Raw genomic sequence first — 22,849 nt, 5'->3', positions numbered from 1 at the left:
AGCACGTCCGATTTTTCAAAAATTTTTTTTTAAGTTTTTACGCCTACCTACAAACTTAAGATATCGCATGGATTTGACACTCAGTGAGAGCAACACAACTTCGTGTTGAGTCAGCATGGGTGCCGCGATGACCTTCGAACGATGAACTTTTCTGGTGGCGTCAATTAATACGTAACCGCGTTGGATGTGTGTGGTACCACGTCAAAGGCCTAGCCTACACGATGTGTCCAAATACTTAATGTCATTGTATTAATCTACAGTCAGGTGTACTTTTGTGACTTTCACTTAACGTTATAGTTTCTGCATGTATTGGGGACCAGTTGGTTTTTATTACCAACAAAATGGAAGATTTGTCCAAAGTCCTGGACCTTGTGAATGACAAATGGACAGTTCATGCTGATAAAATACCAGACGGCGATGAAGATCAGGCCGGAAAATCTTTGGCAATCATAACAAGCATTGGCTCGTTTGGGATTGGGAAGTCATTTTTGCAAAATGCCCTGTTGGGCGCTATCAAAATGGTAATTAAATATAATGTGCGAACAATTGCATATTTGACAGTTGTCATTCAACAAAGGCTATTGTTTAGCAATTTGATACTCAACCCTAATTTGATTTACATTTATTCAGTGGCTCACACTGACGCAAAATAAGAATATATAATTGCTTTAACCACTTTGCCTCCCCCCAATGTCCAACGTACCCCTAAAGGACCGCGGACTCCAGTTTGAGAAGTGCTGCACAAAGCCGAACTGGGAAACTTGGACTCTATTTTTTAATTTCTAGTTAGTACCACAAAGTTTCGTAATACTTCAAGTACGACTTGGGTTTACTATATCTAAATCTCTCTTTGGTACCCATTTGGTTTTACAAAGCATTGACTATATCCTCGTCATTATGTGTGTACATTGCCTTATGTAAACAAGTAGGACATTCAAACGTGTATCTGATGGAAAAACCCTCACATTTCTTATCGCCATGTTTGAGTGTTTAATCAGTCAAAGTAAATTTTAGATTACCAACGAAAATCTTTACTACGCATGTTTTTTGTAGGACGAGCTGTATTTTGAAGACGACACGGAATTGCTTGAGGTATTTCCCATAGAAACGACAGTGGAATCAGAGACCAAGGGAATTGACATGTTCAACGAATACCTCGAACCACCACTACGCGGCGAGGTAAGTAATGGCAACCCAAAAACAACGGTTTCCACCTAATAACGCCAAAAACAGTTTGCTGCTCGATAATGACTAAAGGTTTTGCGCTAAAAACAACTAGTGCAACGTGGTTTTCACTTGTACAAGGCTTAGAAAAGCATTTGAACTGTTAAAAACATGGTGCGAAAGGCATCCCTTAACCACAACAAGAATATTAAAATTATGATGCAGTTGTTTATTTTTGTTTAAGTGTCTGACTTTAAGGTTTTATACTGTTAATATCGTCTGCCATTAACTGTGAGTTATGCCTTTGATAAACACAGATGCGAAAACTTGTTTCAGGAGATGGTGTTGTCGTTATGGGATACTGAGGGGCCATCAGACCCCAATCAACCCCAGGATCATGCCATTACTGTCTTTGCGTTATCGGCATATTTCAGCCGAGTTCTCATTTACAACGTAAAGGAAAAGTTCAGTTCAGATAACATGGACAAAATTCAGGTAAACTTGTGGCTTTTTGCTGGTGAAATGATTTTTACAGGGTACATAATGTAATGTTTTCAGTAAAAAAATTTTTACATACATATTTTGTAAAGTTGCACACCTACATATCTCTACAGATATCACTCAGGACAGCGTTTTGCCCATACAAATAAACTTTGTAAAATATTATTAACATATTTTATTATGTTGCACACCTGTATGCCTCTATATGTGTAGTAAAGGATAAAATTCACCCATATTAGGGAGTAATAGGGGACAATACTTCTTGATCCGATTTAAATTTTAAATCGTGTTGTCTGTTGTAACGGACCACTATGAAACTGTTACCTATGCTTTTAGTAGGTATATTTTTGCACAGGCATGTTTGGGTAGTCACATAAAAATAATTAAAAATAAACTGCTTGATTCTTCAATGTCTGTCCGGTTTTATTTCAGCAACCTTATTGAAAATCTTTTTGTGTGACGTCACGTCGCTGCGCTACAGTGACTGCAAGGCTCTTAGTCACGCTACATTGACTGCAAGGCTCAAGTACAGTAGTACCATAGATAACTTGAATTAAGTACTTGAATTAGTACGCAATAATACACATACTATCTGTGCTGATACGTTCGAAGGCGGATAAGTCTGTCGCCAGCCTTGTTTCAGCAAAAGAAAGTTGTTGGGTGCTCTCTGTATTCTTGCTTACAACTACTTTATATAGTTCTGTATTTTTTTCCAAAATGAATGATAAACGAAAAGTGTACAAAAGATTATGGATGCAGAACAAGCGTGCAAAACTCAAGCGTCAACAGACCGCTTACGATGAATTGTTATGTGAAAGTTCTGACACAAGCAGTGATGAAATACTCCTGCCTAACCCCAATTACAAATCAAGTGTAGTGGAAAACAATCATCATCATCAGTCAGATAATGTGTTTACTGATCAACCATCTGACAGCAAAATAAATCTGATGCGAAAATCACCATCAACAAATTGTGTGGAGCAATCGTCAATGGAGTCACCTTTATATTTTAATAGCAGGCTTTATTCTGATGATGAAACACAATCCCAAGAAACCTTTCGAGACCAAATGGCTGAATGGGTAAATAAGTTTCAAGTCCGACACAATGCTGTTGACCATATTTTAAAACTAATGAAAATCTATGGTCCAAATCTTAATGTTGAAGAACTCCCTACGACTTGCCGAAGCCTCCTTTCTACACCTAGAGAAGTTGAAACAATTTGTAAGTCTGGAATGCAATATTATTATTTTGGTTTGCAGAAACAGATTCTAAAGCTGCTAAGTCCACTCGACAGACCTGATTTTGCTATTGCACTTTCTTTTAATGTTGATGGACTGCCACTTTTCAAAAGTTCCAAGTCCTGTTTTTGGCCAGTCCTCGGTTCAATTGTAAATTTTGAACCTGTTTTCCCTGTTGTTTTAACTTATGGAACATCAAAGCCAACAAATTTGGATTTTTTGTCTGATTTTATCAAAGAGCTCAAATATGTCTTGGAAAATGGAGTCATAGTTAATGATAAAACCATAACATGTAATTTGCACAGCATTGTTTGTGATGCTCCAGCTCGTGCAATGATTAAAGCTACAAAGTTATTTTCTGGATATTATGGATGTGATCACTGTTCTCAAAGTGGAACTTGGCTTGGTAGAGTTACATATCCTGAAATCAAAAATTTAAATTTAAGAACTGACGAGACATTTAGATGCCAAGCTAATAAAGAACACCATCATACTATATCACCTTTTTGTGAATTGAAAATGGACATGGTTAGGCAATTTCCAATTGATTATATGCATCAGGTTTGTCTAGGGGTCATGAAAAAACTACTTCTTTCTTGGATTCGTGGTGCCAAACATGTTAGACTCAGTGCACAACAAGTTGAACTGGTGTCCGGCAAATTAATACAGTTAAGATTTTGTATACCTTCACTGTTTGCAAGAAAACCACGTTCATTAAAGGAAATAGATCGCTGGAAAGCAACTGAGTTGCGACAGTTTCTTTTATACACAGGAAAAATTGTTCTTTGGAAAAAACTACCTAATCCTCTCTACAAGCATTTCCTTTTGCTCAATATTGGCATTTGTATATTAGTTTCCCCATCATTGACCCAGTCAACAGCAAATTTTGCCCATACGCTGTTAACACAGTTTGTGGAACAGATTGGTGATCTTTATGGAAATGAGTTTCTGGTTTACAATGTTCATAGTTTATTGCATTTGTCAGCACAAGCAAGACACTTTGAAAGTCTTGATTTTTGCAGTGGATTTAAATTTGAAAATTTCATGCAACAGTTAAAGAAAATGGTGAGGTCTGGAAAACAACCAATTGTTCAGGTTGTGAAGCGCATGATTGAACAGAAAATGGTCTTTTCAAAGTCGGACAATAAACCTGATATTTTAACTAAAGAACCCAACAATTCCTATGTTATAAACTGTGGAACATCTGATGTAATGTGTGTCCAAGTGATTGACAAAGTAAACAATAAAAATCTTAGTAATAGTGCCAAACAAGACTACCTGTGTCGCATTTATCAAAATCCAAAAGGTTTGTTTGATGACCCTTGCGACTCAACATTAATTGGTGTCTATTCTGTGAATTCAAATTATTCCAAAATGAAAATCATTAAGTCAGACATGATGTTTACACAAGCAATATTTGTAAAAGGTAGTAAAAAAAGTGTTTTCATGACTATTATGCATTTTGTTTGATTTATAATTTATCTTTTTATGCAACCTTTATATAGCTGTGAAGAGGACCAAAATGTTATTGCAGTGTGTACTGTGAGCAAGCATTGCCTTGAACTAATTTTACTTTGTTTGCTTTTAATGTTAGCTTTTTCACTGGTTCATGATTTTTGTAGCTATCCCCTGTTCATGCGCCAAATTATCTTAATTGTGTATTTTATTACTCATGGGAATAACAAACCAATAAACATTATTGTTTCATATAAGTTACGATTTATGTCATAAAACATACAAAAGCGCAAACGTAAATACGAAACGTTTTTATCTCGTTATTTAGTTACGTTACAAAAACGTACGGTTTGATACGTAACTAACAAAACGTTTTGAAAACAGATAAATGCTACTACTTAAAAACGTCAATGCAAAACGTTTTTATCTTGTTATTTAGTTATGTTACAGAAACGTACGGTTTGATACGTAACTGAAAAAACGTTTTTAAAACAAAATAATGATACTACTTACAAACGTCAATGCAAAACGTTTTTATCTTGTTATTTAGTTATGTTACAGAAACGTACGGTTTGATACGTAACTGAAAAAACGTTTTGAAAACAGATAAATGCTACTACTTAAAAACGTCAATGCAAAACGTTTTTATCTTGTTATTTAGTTATGTTACAGAAACGTACGGTTTGATACGTAACTGAAAAAACGTTTTTGAAACAAATAAATGATACACCTTAAAAACGTAAATACAAAACGTTTTTATCTTGTTATTTAGTTATGTTACAGAAACGTACGGTTTGATACGTAACTGAAAAAACGTTTTGAAAACAGATAAATGCTACTACTTAAAAACGTCAATGCAAAACGTTTTTATCTTGTTATTTAGTTATGTTACAGAAACGTACGGTTTGATACGTAACTGAAAAAACGTTTTCAAAACAAATAAATGCTACTACTTAAAAACCTCAATGCAAAACGTTTTTATCTTGTTATTTAGTTATGTTACAGAAACGTACGATTTGATACGTAACTGAAAAAACGTTTTGAAAACAGATAAATGCTACTACTTAAAAACGTCAATGCAAAACGTTTTTATCTTGTTATTTAGTTATGTTACAGAAACGTACGGTTTGATACGTAACTGAAAAAACGTTTTGAAAACAGATAAATGCTACTACTTAAAAACGTCAATGCAAAACGTTTTTATCTTGTTATTTAGTTATGTTACAGAAACGTACGGTTTGATACGTAACTGAAAAAACGTTTTTGAAACAAATAAATGATACACCTTAAAAACGTAAATACAAAACGTTTTTATCTTGTTATTTAGTTATGTTACAGAAACGTACGGTTTGATACGTAACTGAAAAAACGTTTTGAAAACAGATAAATGCTACTACTTAAAAACGTCAATGCAAAACGTTTTTATCTTGTTATTTAGTTATGTTACAGAAACGTACGGTTTGATACGTAACTGAAAAAACGTTTTAAAAACAAATAAATGATACTACTTAAAAACGTAAATACAAAACGTTTCTATTAGGTCGTCAATAAAAGTTGCAAGAACGTTTATGACGTTACGTATGAGCGATGACGTTACCGACACGTTACATAACAACCACAGAAAAACGTTTTTTCAAAGTCGTGTTTACTAAACCGTAACAATACCGTTTGAGTTACGTTCAATGCTAACGTTATACCATGCAACCATAACGCAACATTTACTTTGACAAAAAAACGCTTACAAACCATATGACAACCTGTAAACAACGTTGTGAAAGTTGCCATAACGTTTTGTGTTAGCTGGGAAGCCATGTAATCCAATTCTACTGATTTGTGGTCACAGATATGAAAAAAATCTTTTCTAACACTGAACAGGTGTATCTTGAAGAAATGAGGACCCTGTCTGGTGGTGGAGAAAACGCTAACTTATTTCAGGTAAACTTTTTTGCTTTAAGTTGTGGATATACTCGAGTGAAATTTGAGTTTTAAACCAGCATTCGGGTAAAGTTGACGCCCAGATCTAAGTGATTTCAACTTATTTTGGGGCTTCTTGCAATATGCTATATTTTGACTGCTAAATAACATATCGGTAGGTCCTGAACAGTTACAAGACAATAAAGCAATAGCTGCAAGCACTAGAGGAAAATACAACATGCCATGAGCCACATGGGCTATTAAATTAAACTTAAACTATAAATTAAATTGAGGTCACAAGTCAGAATAAGTACTCACCGACACTCATAGGAAACAACGTTCACTTGAAGACATCCATCAGAAACTGAACTTGGAGAACAATCTCTATTTAAGGATCCCCAATTAGTAACGTTTGAACATCGAAAGCAAGAAAGCGGAGGGTTTTCTTGGTAGAAGAGACTAATATATTCAATTCAATTCATATGCTGGCAAAAAAGCCAGCTCTTTCAGTAGAAATGGCGTCCACAACCACATTGTTCGCCGCGTTAGAGCTAATACACTATCTGGCCCTCGAGTTATCGAACCCGCTGTGAAAACATTTCTAAGTTAACCAACGGGTAACTGATTTTTAGACTCTTATCATATTGGTTCGCGATGCCGACGAGCAATTTGGGTATTGCTGGGAAGGTGGAAAGGCTTACCTGGATCATATGAAAAAGAAGGGACAGTTGGGCGGCCAGACCGAAGTCTTCTTCAGAGAGCTTGAGAACACCTTTCGCAGCGTCTTGATTTTCATGATGCCGCCTCCGAACCAGGAAGTAAGGACAAAAGGCATTAAAGTGACCCACATGAAAGGTATACATATGTTGTATGTTGATAGACGCCTTACGATGCAAAAGTCGACAAAAAGTGTCAGAAGGGTTTGAAGTTGAAAAAACATAGTAAAATTAATTTATCCTGTGAAACGAAATAAAGGGCCAAAAAAATTAACATACACTGCCTCTGCATACATTACAAATACTCAATTATTGTAGACATGAATCTCTATGTTAGGTTTTCTTAGATATATTTTTCGCAGATTTACTGTCCCCAGCGCTGGTTGTAAAGCTTTATAACAGGGCCGGTAACCATATGCGTTTTTCACCATTAAATTGCGTTCATTTCTAGTCGTGTTGATGCAACTCTCGAATACAGTTTAATTTGATGGGGGTTGTCCCGGTATTTGACAAAGCATCGCAAAAATGGACTAAAATTCGGCCACTTTCCGTTACCTTTCCTAAACTTTCTCAACCTTTTTACAACAAAAACTGGCTTTAAAGTAACAAAGCTGCGCGCCCATCACGATAATAAATGAATAACCAGTTGCGGGCCGTAGGTTGCCGACTCCTAACGTCCAGGTTTGTTTTACAGACGTGGATTTGCTCTTTCGGGAAAGCCTTCGCATCTTCACTAAACAACTGCTTTACGAAATTGTCTTGGAATCAGGAAATGTAACTGGTGAACCTTTACGGGTTTGTAACCTCAAAGCGCAACTGACACTGATCGCTGAGCAATTTCAACATGATGGCGAACGAAGAAGCACAACTTTGGCTAATGTTAGACATTATCTAAGTTGCAAAAACGTTGTAGAAGTAGAAGATTCTGGGTAATAGCGCTTGAGCTTTTATGCGATTAACCGGAATATGCACTTAAATAGATTTCTATCTTTACAAATGGAAACTGATATTACCTATGCAATAAAACGGAATGTGCCATTAACCAGAACCGTCTACATGTTGTGTTCTAATACGTCTATATGTTGTGTTCTAAACATATTGATCTAATATGTTTTTATTTTGGTGCAATATTTTTCAGGCCAGAAAGCAGGAGCACATCAGGAACGTGATGGACAATTCTTTCGAAGGATATCAACGTGAACTTCTTGGGGTTCGTAATATGTTGCTAAAATACTCATAGTAAACAAATACACTTTGGAAGCCGAGAAGTTATACCGTGTAGAATCACCTTCTTTTCCGCTAAAAACAATAAATCGTTAAATGTCCACCTTTACTTCTAAAATATCTAAAACGATTTACCGAACCTCTAAAGTTTATGTTTATGATTTGAATAGAATTAGAAAACAATCATTCAAACCAAGAAGTTCCCATTCTTACCGGGGGTGACTGTATTCAATGATACCCGCCTTTTTTATTTTTCTGCTCACTGGTAACGAATCCCTCTTGAACCTGTATTTGACCAAATACCAGTATCTTATAGGTGGCATAGCCAAAGTATTGAGAGGACCAATATGTTTTGACTCAATACAAGTTGCTTTACAACGCCGATTAACTTGCATTTGGGAGAGGGACGTCACTCGAATGTCTGTACGACATCATAATTCATAAAAACCCAAATCGTTTTGTAACAAAACAATATATATTCTGTTACTCCGAATTGACGTATCTTGAAAAAATTGAGACACTATCGGGCGAAGGAAAAAACGCAAATCTTTCAGTTAAACTTGTTTGTTTGCTTTACAGAATCGCGGTTGGTTTCAAGCCGAGGCAACGAGAACAGAACGCCACAACGAACTGAAACGCACGACCTTGGAAAAATTCCGGGCCGACATTGAACGACATTACGTGGAAACTCAAATTGTGGACGCCGCGGTACAAGAACTCGACAGACTTCTCGATGAAAGGTTTAAGGCCTATAATGATAGCGCCCACACAGCTCAGCTTGTGAGTTAAGGCCCACATCGTTTGAATTGGATTACGTTTCGTATGTTCATTATGCATCACGTTGTTGAGGTTTGACTCAATAGAGTGTGCAATACCACGTGTATTTGTTACAAAACACCCACGTTAAAGACCTCGAACGCAATAAAAACCCCACATGAATATGGTATGCGCAATAAAAACCCCACATGAATAAGCAAGTTATGGCCTTTTTAGCACATCTCTGTTTTTAACAAAACTGCGAGATAACATAAAACGCCGACTGGCCAATCTTTTTTTGTTTTCGGGACATCTTTACCGCCAATTTCATTACTCCACTTTATTTCTTTTTCAGCATGTTTTTTTCACAACGTCAAACGGTGTAAATTTAATTTAAGCTTTTACAGCTGAAAAATATAGTCATTTAGTTGTAACAATTGTTTTATTTGTTTAGTTGTAACAAATTGTTTTATAAGTTAAGCTATACAACAGTATACCGTTTGTCACAGTTTTTTTACGTACTTTGGCACAGCACTACAGAAATATTATTCGCCATGAAAGATAAAACAGGTTTTATGTTTCTAACTGCCATGATATCTTTGGTTTACTGAATGTCACTGACAAAAGATACTGCATTTATACATTTGACTTTCTAAACCCGTTTATCTTTGTAGACGATGTGGATAGTCGGTGGGGTGATTGTTGGCGCTGGAGCAATTGCCGCAATCGTATGTTTTCCAACACAAGCCGCTGCTATTGGAAGAGCAATTAAGCCTCATCTAATTCGTTTGGCAACACAGGCAATCCCCCATATAATGCCGCATGTTCGAAGTGCCGCCGAAGGACTACTGGAACCAGCTAGCTTGCCAATAAGCAGTTCTGTAATGGCGCTCGTTACTGGATTGGTTTCACAGCATATGAGGCAGGTTCGCAATTGAGTGGAAGAGATATGGAATATGGGATTCTTGGTTTTTTATGTAAATAAGCGTCCTGTGTTGCAGTGGCGGCTCGTGCATAAAATTTGTGGGGGTGCTGCCCCCACAAATTTTAGCCTTTACTGAACATATATAAGTTGGCAATATATTGAAAAGCTACATTTCTAGTTTTCTAGCCATTTGTTTAGTGCAGGGGTGCACAACCTGCGGCCGTGAACATGTTTATTAAAATATATGCACTGGCGGCCGTGACGTAAAAACAACTCTTTTGCTAAATATTCTGACTTTCAAACTGCACTAAATAGATTTTGTAAGACTGAAAAAGACATTACCAGCCTAGAAACCCCGTGCATCACACTTTATATACGCCTATTGTATGCAAACAATGCAAATAAACAGTCACCTCTTGCGTCACAATATAGATTATGACGTCATAAACAGCTCAGACTGGTCGTCAGACTGTTTAGCTCAATTTGTGGATCAAGTTCAGGGCTTTTTGGACGCCATTAGATGGTTTATGTATGTGGGACAAGCCCTATTTTCACATAATACATTTAAAAACAAAAACAAGCAGGTAATTGGCGGCCGTTGGTGAAATAAAGATCTGCGATGCGGCCGTCTTTCCAAAAAGGTTGTGCACCCCTGGTTTAGTGTATAAAAACAAGTAATACAAATCTTAATTAGCAACTCCATTGTGACGTAATTTTTGTTACGCAATAATGTACACGAGTGTAAACAGCAGACGGCATCATTTGTGTATTTTGTTTACTCGCACAGCGACGGGCCAAACACAATAACGTTCAGTAATAATGTGAAAAACACACGTGGCACAGCCTCGAAACGAAGCGGATGTAAATACGGTAAAACACAACAGAACAATAGAAAAAAAAGTAATAGAAAAAATACATATAAATGAGTCGAAAAGGTCGAAGTATTTCAGTTCGACAACAAAAATTGTCATGTCTCATTTAAGTAAATTTAGTCACAGTCAGCGTTTTCAACATATTCTATGACACTTTACAGATTATTGTCACACAAAAAAACTAGACATACAGCTTTTTATTGGTATCATAACTAACAAATTTAACAACCACATTACATTGGTTTCAGAACTTGTTCATTTAAACATCTTTCTTGAATTTTTATGTACAGACTATTAATTGTATTTTAGTTTCTTAACTGCTATAATTGCTGCTTGCTGGAAAATAGCTTATAATTTCTTTTTTAAGTGCAAAACGCCTTCAAGCTTTAAAATTTACAACACTCTCACTTAAATTTAAACCATATTATTAAATCTTGTGCTTCCTTTTTCCAACCAAAATGAATCATGAAGTTATAGTTGGGACATGATAATTGATAGCTTCTTCCTTAATCCCAAATGATAACTAAGAAACTGTTTTTCTATTTAGTACTAGCACTGCAAGTGCAAGTCTTTTGGAAATATTGGTGTTCCTCAGAAAAAATTGGCATCTTTTTCAGTGTTAAAAAGAACTGTTTTGCCTTAGAAGGAATCATGGAAACAGCAAAAAGGATTTTTCATCCTAGTAATTTAACTTGTCAAAACATCATCTCTAGATTAATTATTTTCAAAGTAATCATGAACATCAGATCTACAGAAACATTTTCATTTGAGTAACTAGCTTTTCTTTGTCAACAAAAGGATGTGCTTGGTGTCACTACTATCTTGTCTGTAGAATGTTCATTCTTAAGAAACACTTCCTGTGAAGCAATTTAGCAGCTACTGTTTAGATTAGACAAACAGTACATGCCCATTATATCAATACACATGATTGCACTTGGTTGCAAATACTGTCCACATGGTGTGTTAAGAAATCCACACTTTAAATTGTCTTCACTCTTTTTTTGTCTTCATTTCAAAATTCCTGTTACTTGCAGTTGTTTGTTCTGCATTTGATATTGCCTGAATTTCAGTAAGGCATTTAACTTCACAGTCACAAATATAACTTTTCTTTGGTAGCATTATAGGAACTAAAACTGAGTATTTCTTGTTGTTGCTTATTCCTGCATGACATTGGAGTAACAGATGTTTTGTCCCATACTTTCATAAATCTTTTTAATTCAGTTATTTATTATAAAGGTTAATTGTGACTTTTAAAGGTGTTAGATACACTTATTTATTTTAATGATAACTGTAAAAACTGAAACCCACTTACAGTCATCTTAAAAAGTCACGACTAACAGTCAAACAATAAATTTAATGATAGCAAAATAGTTATTTAACTGCACTCACTGTCGAACTTAAAAACACAGTACACGGGTTTGGCTTTGGAGCTCACTGACGCGAAGCAGACAACACAACTAGCGCTACGTCACGCGAGGGGCTGCGCGAGCCACAGCCCCCTCTCGCCTATTTCGCCCGGCATGTAGCTTTTCCAAGTGCGCATGCGCACAACTGAAAACGTCATGAAACGTCACGAAACTGGAGCTGCAGCTCCGCCATAGATAACTTATTATTATTATTATTATTTTAAATGATACAAAATTTTTATTAATTTTGATAAAATGTCGATTAATGCCATAAAAGTTATTCTTAGTATACACTGATCAAACATAAAAACTATCTGTAAAGATTGTTTTGTATAACAACTTGGAAAAGGAATGTCAAGTAAAAATACTGGGGGTGCTGCAGCTCCGCAGCCCCCTCGCACGAGCCGCCCCTGCTGTGTTGTATAATAACGCAATCGCTGTGTTTTGTTCTTCGGCATCACTGCTCATATAACCTGTTGTTAATTTTGTGTAAATCTGTGTATTTTACCTTACTTAAAACAATCAAAGTCGCCACTTTTCTGTTGCAACAAAGAAATTACATCTTTCAGTTGATCATGTTTTTCTCTGCATGTCTCAAAAGTACTTCTACACCCTATTTGTATAGGCCGGTATCACATTAAGGCGTCGGTAATACACACTTAATACTTATTTTAATGTGCACCTATTGCTGTATGTCATTTTTCATTCCGTCAAAGTTCAGAGAGCAAAATATTTGAAGACAAAATGAATGTGGTTCAACATACCCATCATAAAAATATTGCGCTATTATCCCTTTGTAGCATTTTTATATATTTGTATGTGATCTTATTTGCAGCAAAAAGGCTATTCCCTTCTTCAAACATGTTTTTAAATTTAGCGTTTATTGTTTTGCCAACCAGTGTTTCGGACGACTTTTGCTAAAAAAGGTCGTTACTAAACTTGTGATGAAACAACGCAGAATTTAAAACGACGTTTAAAATTATTACGCATGGTGATTTGTATTTTTTTCAAAGCCAATTCTGTATATTTCTGTGGCATAGGCTATGTTGGAACAACTTGAATATCGTGACGTCACTACCCGTATTTTAAAAAAATACAATGCACCACGTAAATATCATGAATTCAACACCAAAAACGTGTATTTTCTGCCCAATAAGGCACAATACATTTTTTCAAACTACGCCATAACTAAAATCGCGTAATCTTTTATGATTTTCAAAAAACAAAAAGACAAAAGGTCAGTAATTCATTGGCAGGCTGGCAAGTGGCAACTATGGCCGAGGCAGTCGTAAAAACCCACAGAATTAAAATAATAGGGTAATGAAAACTATTTTGTTGCGTACCACTGTTTACGACTTCGCGTGACGTCATAAATGATTTGACTGAATATTCTGCCAAACTGCGACATTTTTGGTTTTGGGCGAATCCAAATTAAGCTGACTCGGTGCTTCTATAGTTTTTAGTAAATACCGTATTTACTCGATTGTAAGCTGCGTCTTATATTGTTTTTTACCTGCCGTTTGTGCGGCTTTTAATTAAGGGCGGCTTACAATCGAGGGCGGCTTACATTTTTATTTAAAACCGATATTGTTTCTACACTCCAACCTTTTAATTGATTTGAGGTTCAAAATTCGGATACAAGTACAGATTATACGTCGATATACGTTCTGTTGGGTACAGATATCAACATAAATAACAAACATGTCCAAACTGTTATACTATGTAACAACAGAAAGATCAAGATGTATTATGAAACAATAGTACCTAAAAGCCCAGGGTGCGGCTTACAATCGAGGGCGGCTTATAAACGAGGGCGGCTTACAATCGAGTAAATAAAGGTAGTGGCTGGTAGTCTTAGGACCATTTTTTTTAATCTTAGCCGAGGAACCCTCGAGCGCCACCATCTATCCATAGGAGTTCGTTATTTAGAGTTTTAAATGCAAGAAAAAACGCGTTAAAGACAGTTCTAGGAGTAAAAGCAATCAACAGTGCTGTGTTGTCCGGCGGCGCATAAAGATATGCCTTCTACTTATTGAAAACAGCGCAACAGTCACGAAAATACATGTATCAGTCTTTTTTTCGGTAAAAGAAAGGTAGCGTCTAGTTTAAAACTTATAAATTGTTACCGTTATGAGCTCAACGTCTCTGCAGTTGTTTTATTAATCAGTAACTATAAGCAAATTAAACATACCAAATTGGGAAACTTTTTGACAACAATACATCAAAGGCGCATTCAGGCGTGACGTGCCTTAGTTGTCGTTTGTCTGTCATTTCGTGACAAAGCAATAGCTTTAATTTCTCTGTTCCCTTTCTATTTTTGTTTGATGTAAAAGGGATTCTACTTGAATAAGGAACTGATGAAGATTAAAGTCAAATAGGCAAAACGTTTACTGAAAACTGAACTTAGTGAACTGGCTGATTTGGCTTTCAAAAAGGTTTTCTATTTTAGCATTAAAAAGTTTGTGCATAAAATAAAAAAAAACATCGTTTGGTTGACAATGGTCGTTTCTCTTCGTTTTTTCTTTTACATTTTTTCATGTTTGAATGGGAATATAATGAACCAAATTGATGTAAAAGAGATTTATATTTGATAAGACAAAGACAGATCACTACAGCTCAATGAGCTCAGTGTTAACTTTAGCGTTTATTTTCATTGTAAATTAGACTGTTGTAGGAGTATGACTGTGAGACTAATATTTATCTAAACTCTTTGAAATTTATTTTAGTACCACATGATGTTGACAAGTTGCATTTGAAACTAACTCAGCAGTCGCAGCCAGCCTGTATAACAAAATTGGAAGCACATACAAAAAATGCACGTCTAACCTATTAGACTAGTGGTCAGCAAAATTTTGAATGGTTCAAGCCAATTTATGTGTTATTGCCAACCCTTGCATGTGTTTTAGACAATAGTGTTTATGTGTTTTTAGTTATTTTTTGGTAAGACATGCTGGTTGAGTTTAATATCCTGCTTTAACATCATTTATTTAACCACCATTGCCTGGTGTTCTTGCTGTTTTTGGTGCTTTGCTGAAGATAGTTGTAAACTTGAGGAACAAAAAGGTATTCTGACACACATCAACAAGCTCTTGAAATTTATTTATGTTTGTTTGTGTTTTTTTTTACAGCATGGCCAATGCACCGGTGATACTCAATGTTTATGACATGGTGAGAATTATCAAAAACAATATTGGTCTGTTTTAATTTGCATTATCAAAGTAGTCTGTATTCTTTTTTAGTATTGGATTAATCAATACACATCCAACATTGGATTAGGAGTCTATCACACAGGAATTGAAGTTTACAACAGAGGTTTGATATGTTTTGATGTTGTTATGTTTTTTTGCTGTGTAACCCACATGTAACTGTATTGTGTGCCATAAGTTCTGCCAAACATTCAGAAAAGGTTCATGTTAACTCATCCTAAAATGCCCCCTACTTAACCTGGCCCCATAGTGACTTTATAGAACACTGTTTGATTGTATGATGAACTGGTAACTGCAACCTTTTTCAATAAAAAGTCAAATGGCTCAAATTTAATGTGCTATTGAAGTATGTTATTACCTCAATGGTTGTTAAATTACATGAAATGTTTAACCAAAATGATTATAGAATATCCCAGATATTTAACATGTTGGAAATAGTCAAAAATATCTCTCTCTCTCAAATAAAGCAGTGTTGGGTTTTGACTGTATACATATATTTAGTAAACCTCAGTTTATTCCAGACCTGTTTGGACTCAAAAAATTGTGTGGATAAGGCGAAAATCTGTATTAGCCGATTGTCAATTTTTTAAAGCCTTACCACATTGCAAATCATTTTTGCGTAAAGTTTTGTCCGAATTAGGCAAAGATTTAGATTAACCAAATCTGGTTTAACCAAGGTTAACTGTATAATATATATCTCCTGCCAGGAACCCAAAAAATATTTGACAATATTGTATGTTAATGTAATATTCTTTTGTAACTAAATCTGATAGATTGATTACACATGATAGAAGATGTTGTTTTCAAAAAGTTTTAGTATCATAGCTGTAAGCCAGTGGTTCTCAAACTTTTTTATTGTCGGGGCCAAATGGTATTTTTTAAGTGTGTAGGGAGCCGCAAAAAAAACGAAACCTTGAGAAAAATCACTGAAGAATATTACTTTGAAATCTAAAATAGCAATGTTTGGTGGTTTTCTGAGGTCTGGTCGAGCCGCAGAATAAGTAGTTGGGAGCCGCATGCGGCCCCAAAAACCGAGTTTGAGAACCACTGCTGTAAGCTGTCTGACCTTATAAAGAACATAGTGTTTGAATGTTGTTTGCCAAATTTTAACTTTGTGAACTATTTTGGCAGTTGTTAGTGTATCAAACCTGCCCCAGGCCATAAGTAACTGGTTTGTATGATAGTATGCTTTAACCACATTGTTAAACTATCTACAGAATTTGCTTATGGAGGGCATCAGTTTAACTTCACTGGTGTTTTTGAAATTATCCCACGAGATACATCTGAACTTGGTGATTCATTTAAGTTCAAGTAAGTAATTGCCATTTCAACTGTTTAACTGCTGTTTTTATTTGTCCTTACTGTTTTGTAAACAACGCTGTACAGTTTTGGTTTAATGCCCAAAATGCTGCTTCCATTACTATTTATGCTAAAAGCTTCCTGTTGGCTAATAATAATAATCAATCATGTACTTCTCAGTTAACTTTTGTTTACAAATATGTTGGCAAAAAGTATGTCGTATTGATAAAGGTTGTGTCGTGTGTGTTTCAATGTGTAATGAAAGTGGTCAGGCCATTGTCAAATATTTGTCCTTTAGCCCATGTTACATTTATACAACTGCTCTTGTGTACCAGCCAAGTGCACAACTAATAATGGGTTTAAAAGATTGTTTCCTGAATGTGCTGTACAAATTGATTGGTCATGGCCTTAATATAAATGGTTGTTACTAGGTTTATTGTCTCTATGTATGAGAATGAAAGTTCTGAATTTCTCATAATTATTGTCTTTTAGGGATGTTTCTTTTATTGAAACATGCCAGCAAATTGGCAGTTATATGCAAGAGTCATTTCATTGTTTTGTTTCAGTTATTAATACCGCTGAGAACCAACAAAACTGCAGAATGAATAGAAAAGTCCAAATAAGTTAATACTGTGAAAGAAATATAACCTGCTTTGCAAACACTGTGCCCTTGAGGCTAGCTTACTGCGCATTTGATTCATTTACTTTAAACCAGTTTGATTTTTCTTTAGGGAAAGTATAGTTCTCGGCATGACAGACTTTACACAGAGTGACGTTGAAAAAATAGTGGAACAACTAGGCAAAGAATTCAAAGGCTGTGCTTACCACCTCATGCACAAAAACTGCAACCATTTTTCCTCATCCATTTCAGAGGTACGATAACAAAAATATACAGCATATCACATGTCTTGTCATACGTGTTTGTCATTCACTTTATTGATTTTTGTGTACATGGTGTTGTTTTCTATTTTATACTCTGTTAATACTGCATACAAGTTATCCTTGATTGACCTTTTCTGCAGAAAACGATGAATTTTCCTGAAATTTTATAACATGTTTTTTGGCATTTCACTGATGGTTGCTATTACTTGACAGTATTACTCACTAGCAATGTTGGAACTTTGGTAGATGACTAATAGCTGACCAAGTTTCTCGACTGAACAATCAATTAGCCTTTTAATACGCGATTCATCTGTGCTTTTAAGCAAGATTGGAAATTTCATGAATTATAATAAACATGACATTTCAGTTTGGAACATCAAATAACATTCTTTTGAATAGTCATGTAGTACAATTTTTTGCAACATTTTTAAAGGTTTCCCAAGCATTTTAATACTGTATGCGCATTTAAGCTAGCGTGTTAATGAGTCTATGAAACATATCCCTATCCACTATTGTCATATGAGTCATAGGAAAACCTTGTATGTCTTCATATCCTTTTTGTGACCTTTGATAAAACCTGATGTGTTGTGCTGGCAGTAGTTTAAAATCATTCACCATACAAATAACAATACTGCCAGCGACAATGTTCCTTGCTACTACAGATAAACAAACCAGTTGCAAAAACCTGTTATTTAGATGTGTTTTATCCATATATGCATTTGATATTGACTATGTGTTTGTTATTTTCTTGATACTATGTTGGTAGTTAAATGTATACAAGTACAATATATCAGTAGACTACACGTAGTGAATACTTGCAATGTCAAACACTTTTTTACACTATAGAGATTCTACACAAGTTCGTTGTGCCAAATTCCAAACAGATCATTAAAAAGTCATTTCTGACATTGTTGGAAACAAGTTTTTGAAATGTATCACCTCATATCAGATTTCTTACTTTGATGTTGGTCTATGTCCACATTGGGTTGTGCACAATAACAATGATTAAGTTTTAGAAATGTGAACGTTTGAGCTATGGCATCAAAAATCCTCATATAGTTTGGTAGCATTGCAAGATCAATGTGGATTTCATGGTGCTTACCCAGGCATCTCTTAGGACGACAGATGGTGCATGATTAGTAAATCGGGACAAGTATAGCGTTTCATTTGTGGTCTTGAGGGTAGCAGTCGATGGCGCCATCTCCTAGAATCGGTTTAAGAAGCTTAGCGCGTATGTCATATCACCCTTAAGCTACAAATCTCCAAGTTGTAGATTATAACCGATAAAATATCCGTGGTCTTACGCAGATAAACTGATCAACTAACAAGTGATGTAGTATTGCAACGCGTATTGTTTATGTGTGAGCGTTGGCTCTGCGGCTCCAGTTGCGTAACTAGTATTTGTCACGCATGCTGACCTATGTCGAGGCTGTTATTGCGTAAACCGTGTCAAACCTCGCAAAACCACGCATTCCATGAGTTTAGTACCATTACCAATTCTCAAACATCTCCATGAACAGCAATTATAGCAATCCAGTAAGTGTGATTGGCGTAATTGCTGTAAGGAAAATATTTCTCAATCGTATTTATAATGAAGCTATGCGTAGTTTCATTGGTATTATTTTTGTGTTAAGGAACTTTTTTGCTATGTTTTTTACCCAGAGGAATTCAATGCTTGTCGGGCAAGTTCTAGTGCAATTCTTTTGTAAAGCCGTTTCCAATAACTGCATGTAAAGCCGTTTCCTGTAACTGCCTACTTGTCTGTCATGTGTTTTTTGCCATAATTTAAGACCAGTATTATGTAAACACATAGATGTGCTGTGGCAACGTAACTTGATGGTGTAGTTGGGTGTATGGATATATTTTGTATCACACGGGTCCGAATTACTTCAGTGTCTTGTTTTTACATGTCTTTCATGTTAATCAAACACCGAGAAAATCGAACAATTCTCAGCACACGCGTGAAATCAATGCGAAAGTAATTTACTTTTTTCATTCGCAGATTCTTTGTGGTCGTCCAATCCCACGCTACGTTAACCGTCTTGCTTCCGTCAGCTCTTGTATTCCGTTCCTACAACGCTGTTTACCGCAAGAATGGCTTACTCCTGTCGCTTTGGCCAATAACATCAATGAACCGCAGGACCAGTTCTCCGACATTACACCAGGAAGGACTTGACATCAGTGCCAAAGTTGCTAGTAACCTGTTTGATGTGTTGGCGGCTCGGACGAAGGGTGTTTGCTCCGGTTAACGTTCTTGCTTACAAATTTCAACCTATAGTTACCTATATCAATCAGAGCGATTTTCGACCAATTGCAGCGCTGTGTTTTGACCTGTAATAACCCCATAGGCCATATCGATTTGTTGACAACTTGTTAAAACCCGTGATTGGATTTTAATGCCATCAGAAAACGACATGCTTAAAACATTTCATAATGTGAAACAAGTTCATAATGGAATGAATACATAGCGCTGTTTGGAATCAGAATAATTACACTGGGTTGGAATAGATTACCATTTGAAAAGTACGTTTGTTTTTTTAGATACCTACTCTACTAGATAACAGTGTTTTTTTTAAATAAATATTACTACCATTTATAGTTTATCATTGCTACAAAACTATTTTTTATTTTGTGTCGTTGTCCTCATGGGTAGACTCGTTTTAAAAACATTAAAGATGTATCTTCTAGTCGACAAAATTTCGGCTAACACTTTAACTGGGCCATTGGGTCCATTTATTTTCTGAGTAAAACGCGGGAAATGCATTGCCTGGGTTGTCAATGCTTCCTCTACGACTGCAAATATTATGGCCAACAATCAAAACACAGTTTGTAAACAAACTTTTTATGCCATCCCATTTTGTCACAGTAAAGTCTAACTTTTATTACACTTGTTCCTAAACGATGTTTTGATTTAAATTGCTATTGTTTTTCAACACAAAATTGCTTTGAAAACGTTCAAGTAGGATCCCAGAATGCCAATAAACAAGTTCTGTTCAAAAAACTTCTCGAATTGGCGCCTTATGGCTCAATGTTACCTTATAAAATCCCAACCCTTTGTTTCAACCACAGTAATCCTCGGTTAATCCGGACCCGTTCGGACCAAAAAAACTTGTCCCGATTAGGCGAAAATCCAGTTTAACCGATGTCGATCAATTCAAGCCTTACCACATTCAGATCATTTGTACCTCAAGTTTTGTCCGAATTAGACGAAGATCTGGATTAGCCGAGGTTCACTGTACAGCTTTTTTACATCTGCCATTAAGTACCGTTCGTCTTATGTTTTTACCGTCCGTACACACTATAGGTTAGCAATACATTTGTCACCTCATCAAATATATATATTTGTATAACGGGCAGCCCTCATAAAATCAACGTCCAACGCCAATGTCATTCGCAACTGGGTTCATTTTTCCCAGGTGCTCCAGAATTCGCGTTTTTTTGTTGTTGTCTTTTCTTTGTTACAAGCGATGGGTTGGGTATCTCGCGGCAAAGCTAAATGAACACCTCTATATTTTTAAGAGCAAAACATTTAAGATCATCTTTGATAGCCGAATACCCGGTGTTACATTGAATTGCGTTCAGTCGAGGTTCAGGTTCGGGCATAAGTTGAAATAAAACGGGCATTTTGGGCCTGGTGTTACACTGGACATTATTTATGCCGCAATTTGACCAACGTTTTTTTCCTTGGTTCATGCCATGCAAAACGAACAAATTTGTCATTAATGTCCTGTATTAGATTTGATGTGGTTCTTACTAAGTGGTATGTAATGCCGAAGTTAGCGTAAAAGTTCAAAGTAAGCCTAAAGCCAGACACATACACACCAAGAATCAGTTCGTATGCAGTTGTTGCTGTATCTAAGGCGGTTATGTGTGTACAAGTGTAAACCATTTGGAGGACACGATTTTGAATTGTATTTCTTTTTTGTTTGACGTGCATTTTCTACAATAGCTTGGTTCATTTCTCTTACGTTGTATCCTTGTTTCGTCGCTCCAATACATATTGCTTTCGGCATTCGTTTATTTCAAAGCGGTATTCTGTGTTTTTTTTATCTTCAGAGCTAGGAATGGAGAACTTATGTTGCATAAAAACTAAAGATGCACCGAATCGGTTTAATATGGGTTCGGCCGAAACCGAATCATTTTTGCCAGCAGCACGCGAAGTCGTACGCTGCTCGTATGACATGAAATCACACGTTTTTTGTACCAGGCAAACAGTGGTGTTGCGCAACAAAATAGTTGTGTTTTATTATCGTTTTAGTTCTATGGGTTTTAAGAATTGCTGACTTTTTGTCCGGAGTGCAGTGAAACAAGCAACAATGTTCTAAAATCATAACACTTAACGCAATTTTAGTTATGGCGTAGTTGAAAAGAAACCTCTTTACGCAAAAAACACAGAAACAAAATGCATTGGGACAATTGCCTGATTGTGATGCAACATAGATAAATTGAATCCCACAACCACATGTCACGCCGCTGCCTAATGCACAGGTTTTGTTGTTTCCTGTTTTCGCAACTTATTAGGAAGACAAAGGTTTGACTGCTATATGTGATGCACTGCACTTTAGTTGCTTTATTATAAGAAACCTTTCAAAGAACAAATAGACCTAAAATCAGATAGACCAGTGGCTCTCAAACTTTTTGAATATTGTTTATGACGGCTTCTTTGCCATTATATCGAGGACTCGCAGTTCATGAAGTTGAAAGTAAAGGCCGTTGCACACACAAGGTTTTTCCTATTTTACACGGCAAAATATAAGGTAGAGCTACTGACGGAGTGCCTCCTAGGAGATCCGAAAGTGCCTAATTTTCGATAGGTGGCGTAAAGAGCTAAATTATTTATTTAGCGGCTATAAATGGGTTGGGTTGGGAAATATTTACATTAAATTTTTACACTAATAACTAATTTTTTGGGTTAGTTTTATTGAATTTTAAGTGCTGATACCTTACCCCGACCCTAATAGCCCTAACCGTTAGCATTTTTTGAGATATACCGTTTCAAAAATTAAGCACTTTTGGATCTCCTAGGAGGCACTCTGTCAGTAGCTCTACCAAAATATAAAATTTGAGCTACTTTTGCCTTGTTACGCATAACCATGATCCAAAGACAGTTTGTGACATCACCGACAAGACAAAAGTAGCAGGATTGTGCGCAAACAATTGTATTCGCTTTTACTGTCCATCTCAAATTATATTTTGATTTCCAGTGACATGATCTGATCAAATAAGATTGTTAAAAGACTTAAAGCTCCAGCGGTCGCAGTCAAATTGCTATACAGACCCCAGTTTAAAA

The 22,849-nt window shown here is 35.9% G+C and overlaps 3 protein-coding genes across 3 annotated transcripts; all 3 read left to right on the top strand.

Annotated features, from left to right (window-relative positions):
* The first annotated feature begins 265 nt into the window (after positions 1 to 265).
* LOC145209202 (atlastin-1-like) lies at positions 266 to 10,071 on the top strand. The gene is made up of 9 exons (XM_080079472.1): positions 266 to 521; positions 1,054 to 1,179; positions 1,501 to 1,659; positions 6,235 to 6,294; positions 6,906 to 7,128; positions 7,684 to 7,868; positions 8,128 to 8,199; positions 8,793 to 8,993; positions 9,644 to 10,071. The coding sequence occupies exons 1-9, from the start codon at positions 342 to 344 to the stop codon at positions 9,905 to 9,907; spliced, it is 1,470 nt and encodes a 489-aa protein (XP_079935598.1). The 5' UTR covers positions 266 to 341; the 3' UTR covers positions 9,908 to 10,071.
* On the top strand, positions 1,960 to 5,314 carry LOC145209040 (uncharacterized). The gene has a single exon (XM_080079287.1). The coding sequence runs from the start codon at positions 2,383 to 2,385 to the stop codon at positions 4,372 to 4,374; it is 1,992 nt and encodes a 663-aa protein (XP_079935413.1). The 5' UTR covers positions 1,960 to 2,382; the 3' UTR covers positions 4,375 to 5,314.
* A 4,442-nt stretch (positions 10,072 to 14,513) lies between the features above and the next one.
* On the top strand, positions 14,514 to 21,586 carry LOC145237508 (deubiquitinase DESI2-like). Its single transcript, XM_080100403.1, has 7 exons — positions 14,514 to 14,607; positions 14,899 to 15,235; positions 15,301 to 15,340; positions 15,412 to 15,484; positions 16,596 to 16,689; positions 17,409 to 17,550; positions 19,562 to 21,586. Exons 3-7 carry the CDS (start codon positions 15,302 to 15,304, stop codon positions 19,733 to 19,735), a joined length of 522 nt encoding a protein of 173 aa, XP_079956529.1. The 5' UTR covers positions 14,514 to 14,607; positions 14,899 to 15,235; position 15,301; the 3' UTR covers positions 19,736 to 21,586.
* Positions 21,587 to 22,849: the final 1,263 nt, after the last annotated feature.

The sequence above is a fragment of the Phallusia mammillata genome, chromosome 1, assembly GCF_965637545.1.
Source record: "Phallusia mammillata chromosome 1, kaPhaMamm4.hap1.1, whole genome shotgun sequence".
Taxonomy (NCBI): Eukaryota; Metazoa; Chordata; class Ascidiacea; order Phlebobranchia; family Ascidiidae; genus Phallusia; species Phallusia mammillata.
Note: the sequence above shows the minus strand (reverse complement) of the source record. Positions and strands in the feature narration are given on the sequence as shown.

What these genes read in the sequence shown, in the direction of transcription:
- LOC145209040 (XM_080079287.1), top strand. Translation starts at nt 2,383, where the DNA reads ATGAATGATAAACGAAAAGTGTACAAAAGATTATGGATGCAGAACAAG.
- LOC145209202 (XM_080079472.1), top strand. Translation starts at nt 342, where the DNA reads ATGGAAGATTTGTCCAAAGTCCTGGACCTTGTGAATGACAAATGGACA. An exon ending in TGTTGGGCGCTATCAAAATG is followed by an intron (nt 522 to 1,053) that starts GTAATTAAATAT and finishes TGTTTTTTGTAG; the next exon opens with GACGAGCTGTATTTTGAAGA. An exon ending in GCGCCCACACAGCTCAGCTT is followed by an intron (nt 8,994 to 9,643) that starts GTGAGTTAAGGC and finishes TTATCTTTGTAG; the next exon opens with ACGATGTGGATAGTCGGTGG.
- LOC145237508 (XM_080100403.1), top strand. Translation starts at nt 15,302, where the DNA reads ATGGCCAATGCACCGGTGATACTCAATGTTTATGACATG. An exon ending in AATTGAAGTTTACAACAGAG is followed by an intron (nt 15,485 to 16,595) that starts GTTTGATATGTT and finishes AACTATCTACAG; the next exon opens with AATTTGCTTATGGAGGGCAT. An exon ending in TTTCCTCATCCATTTCAGAG is followed by an intron (nt 17,551 to 19,561) that starts GTACGATAACAA and finishes TTTCATTCGCAG; the next exon opens with ATTCTTTGTGGTCGTCCAAT.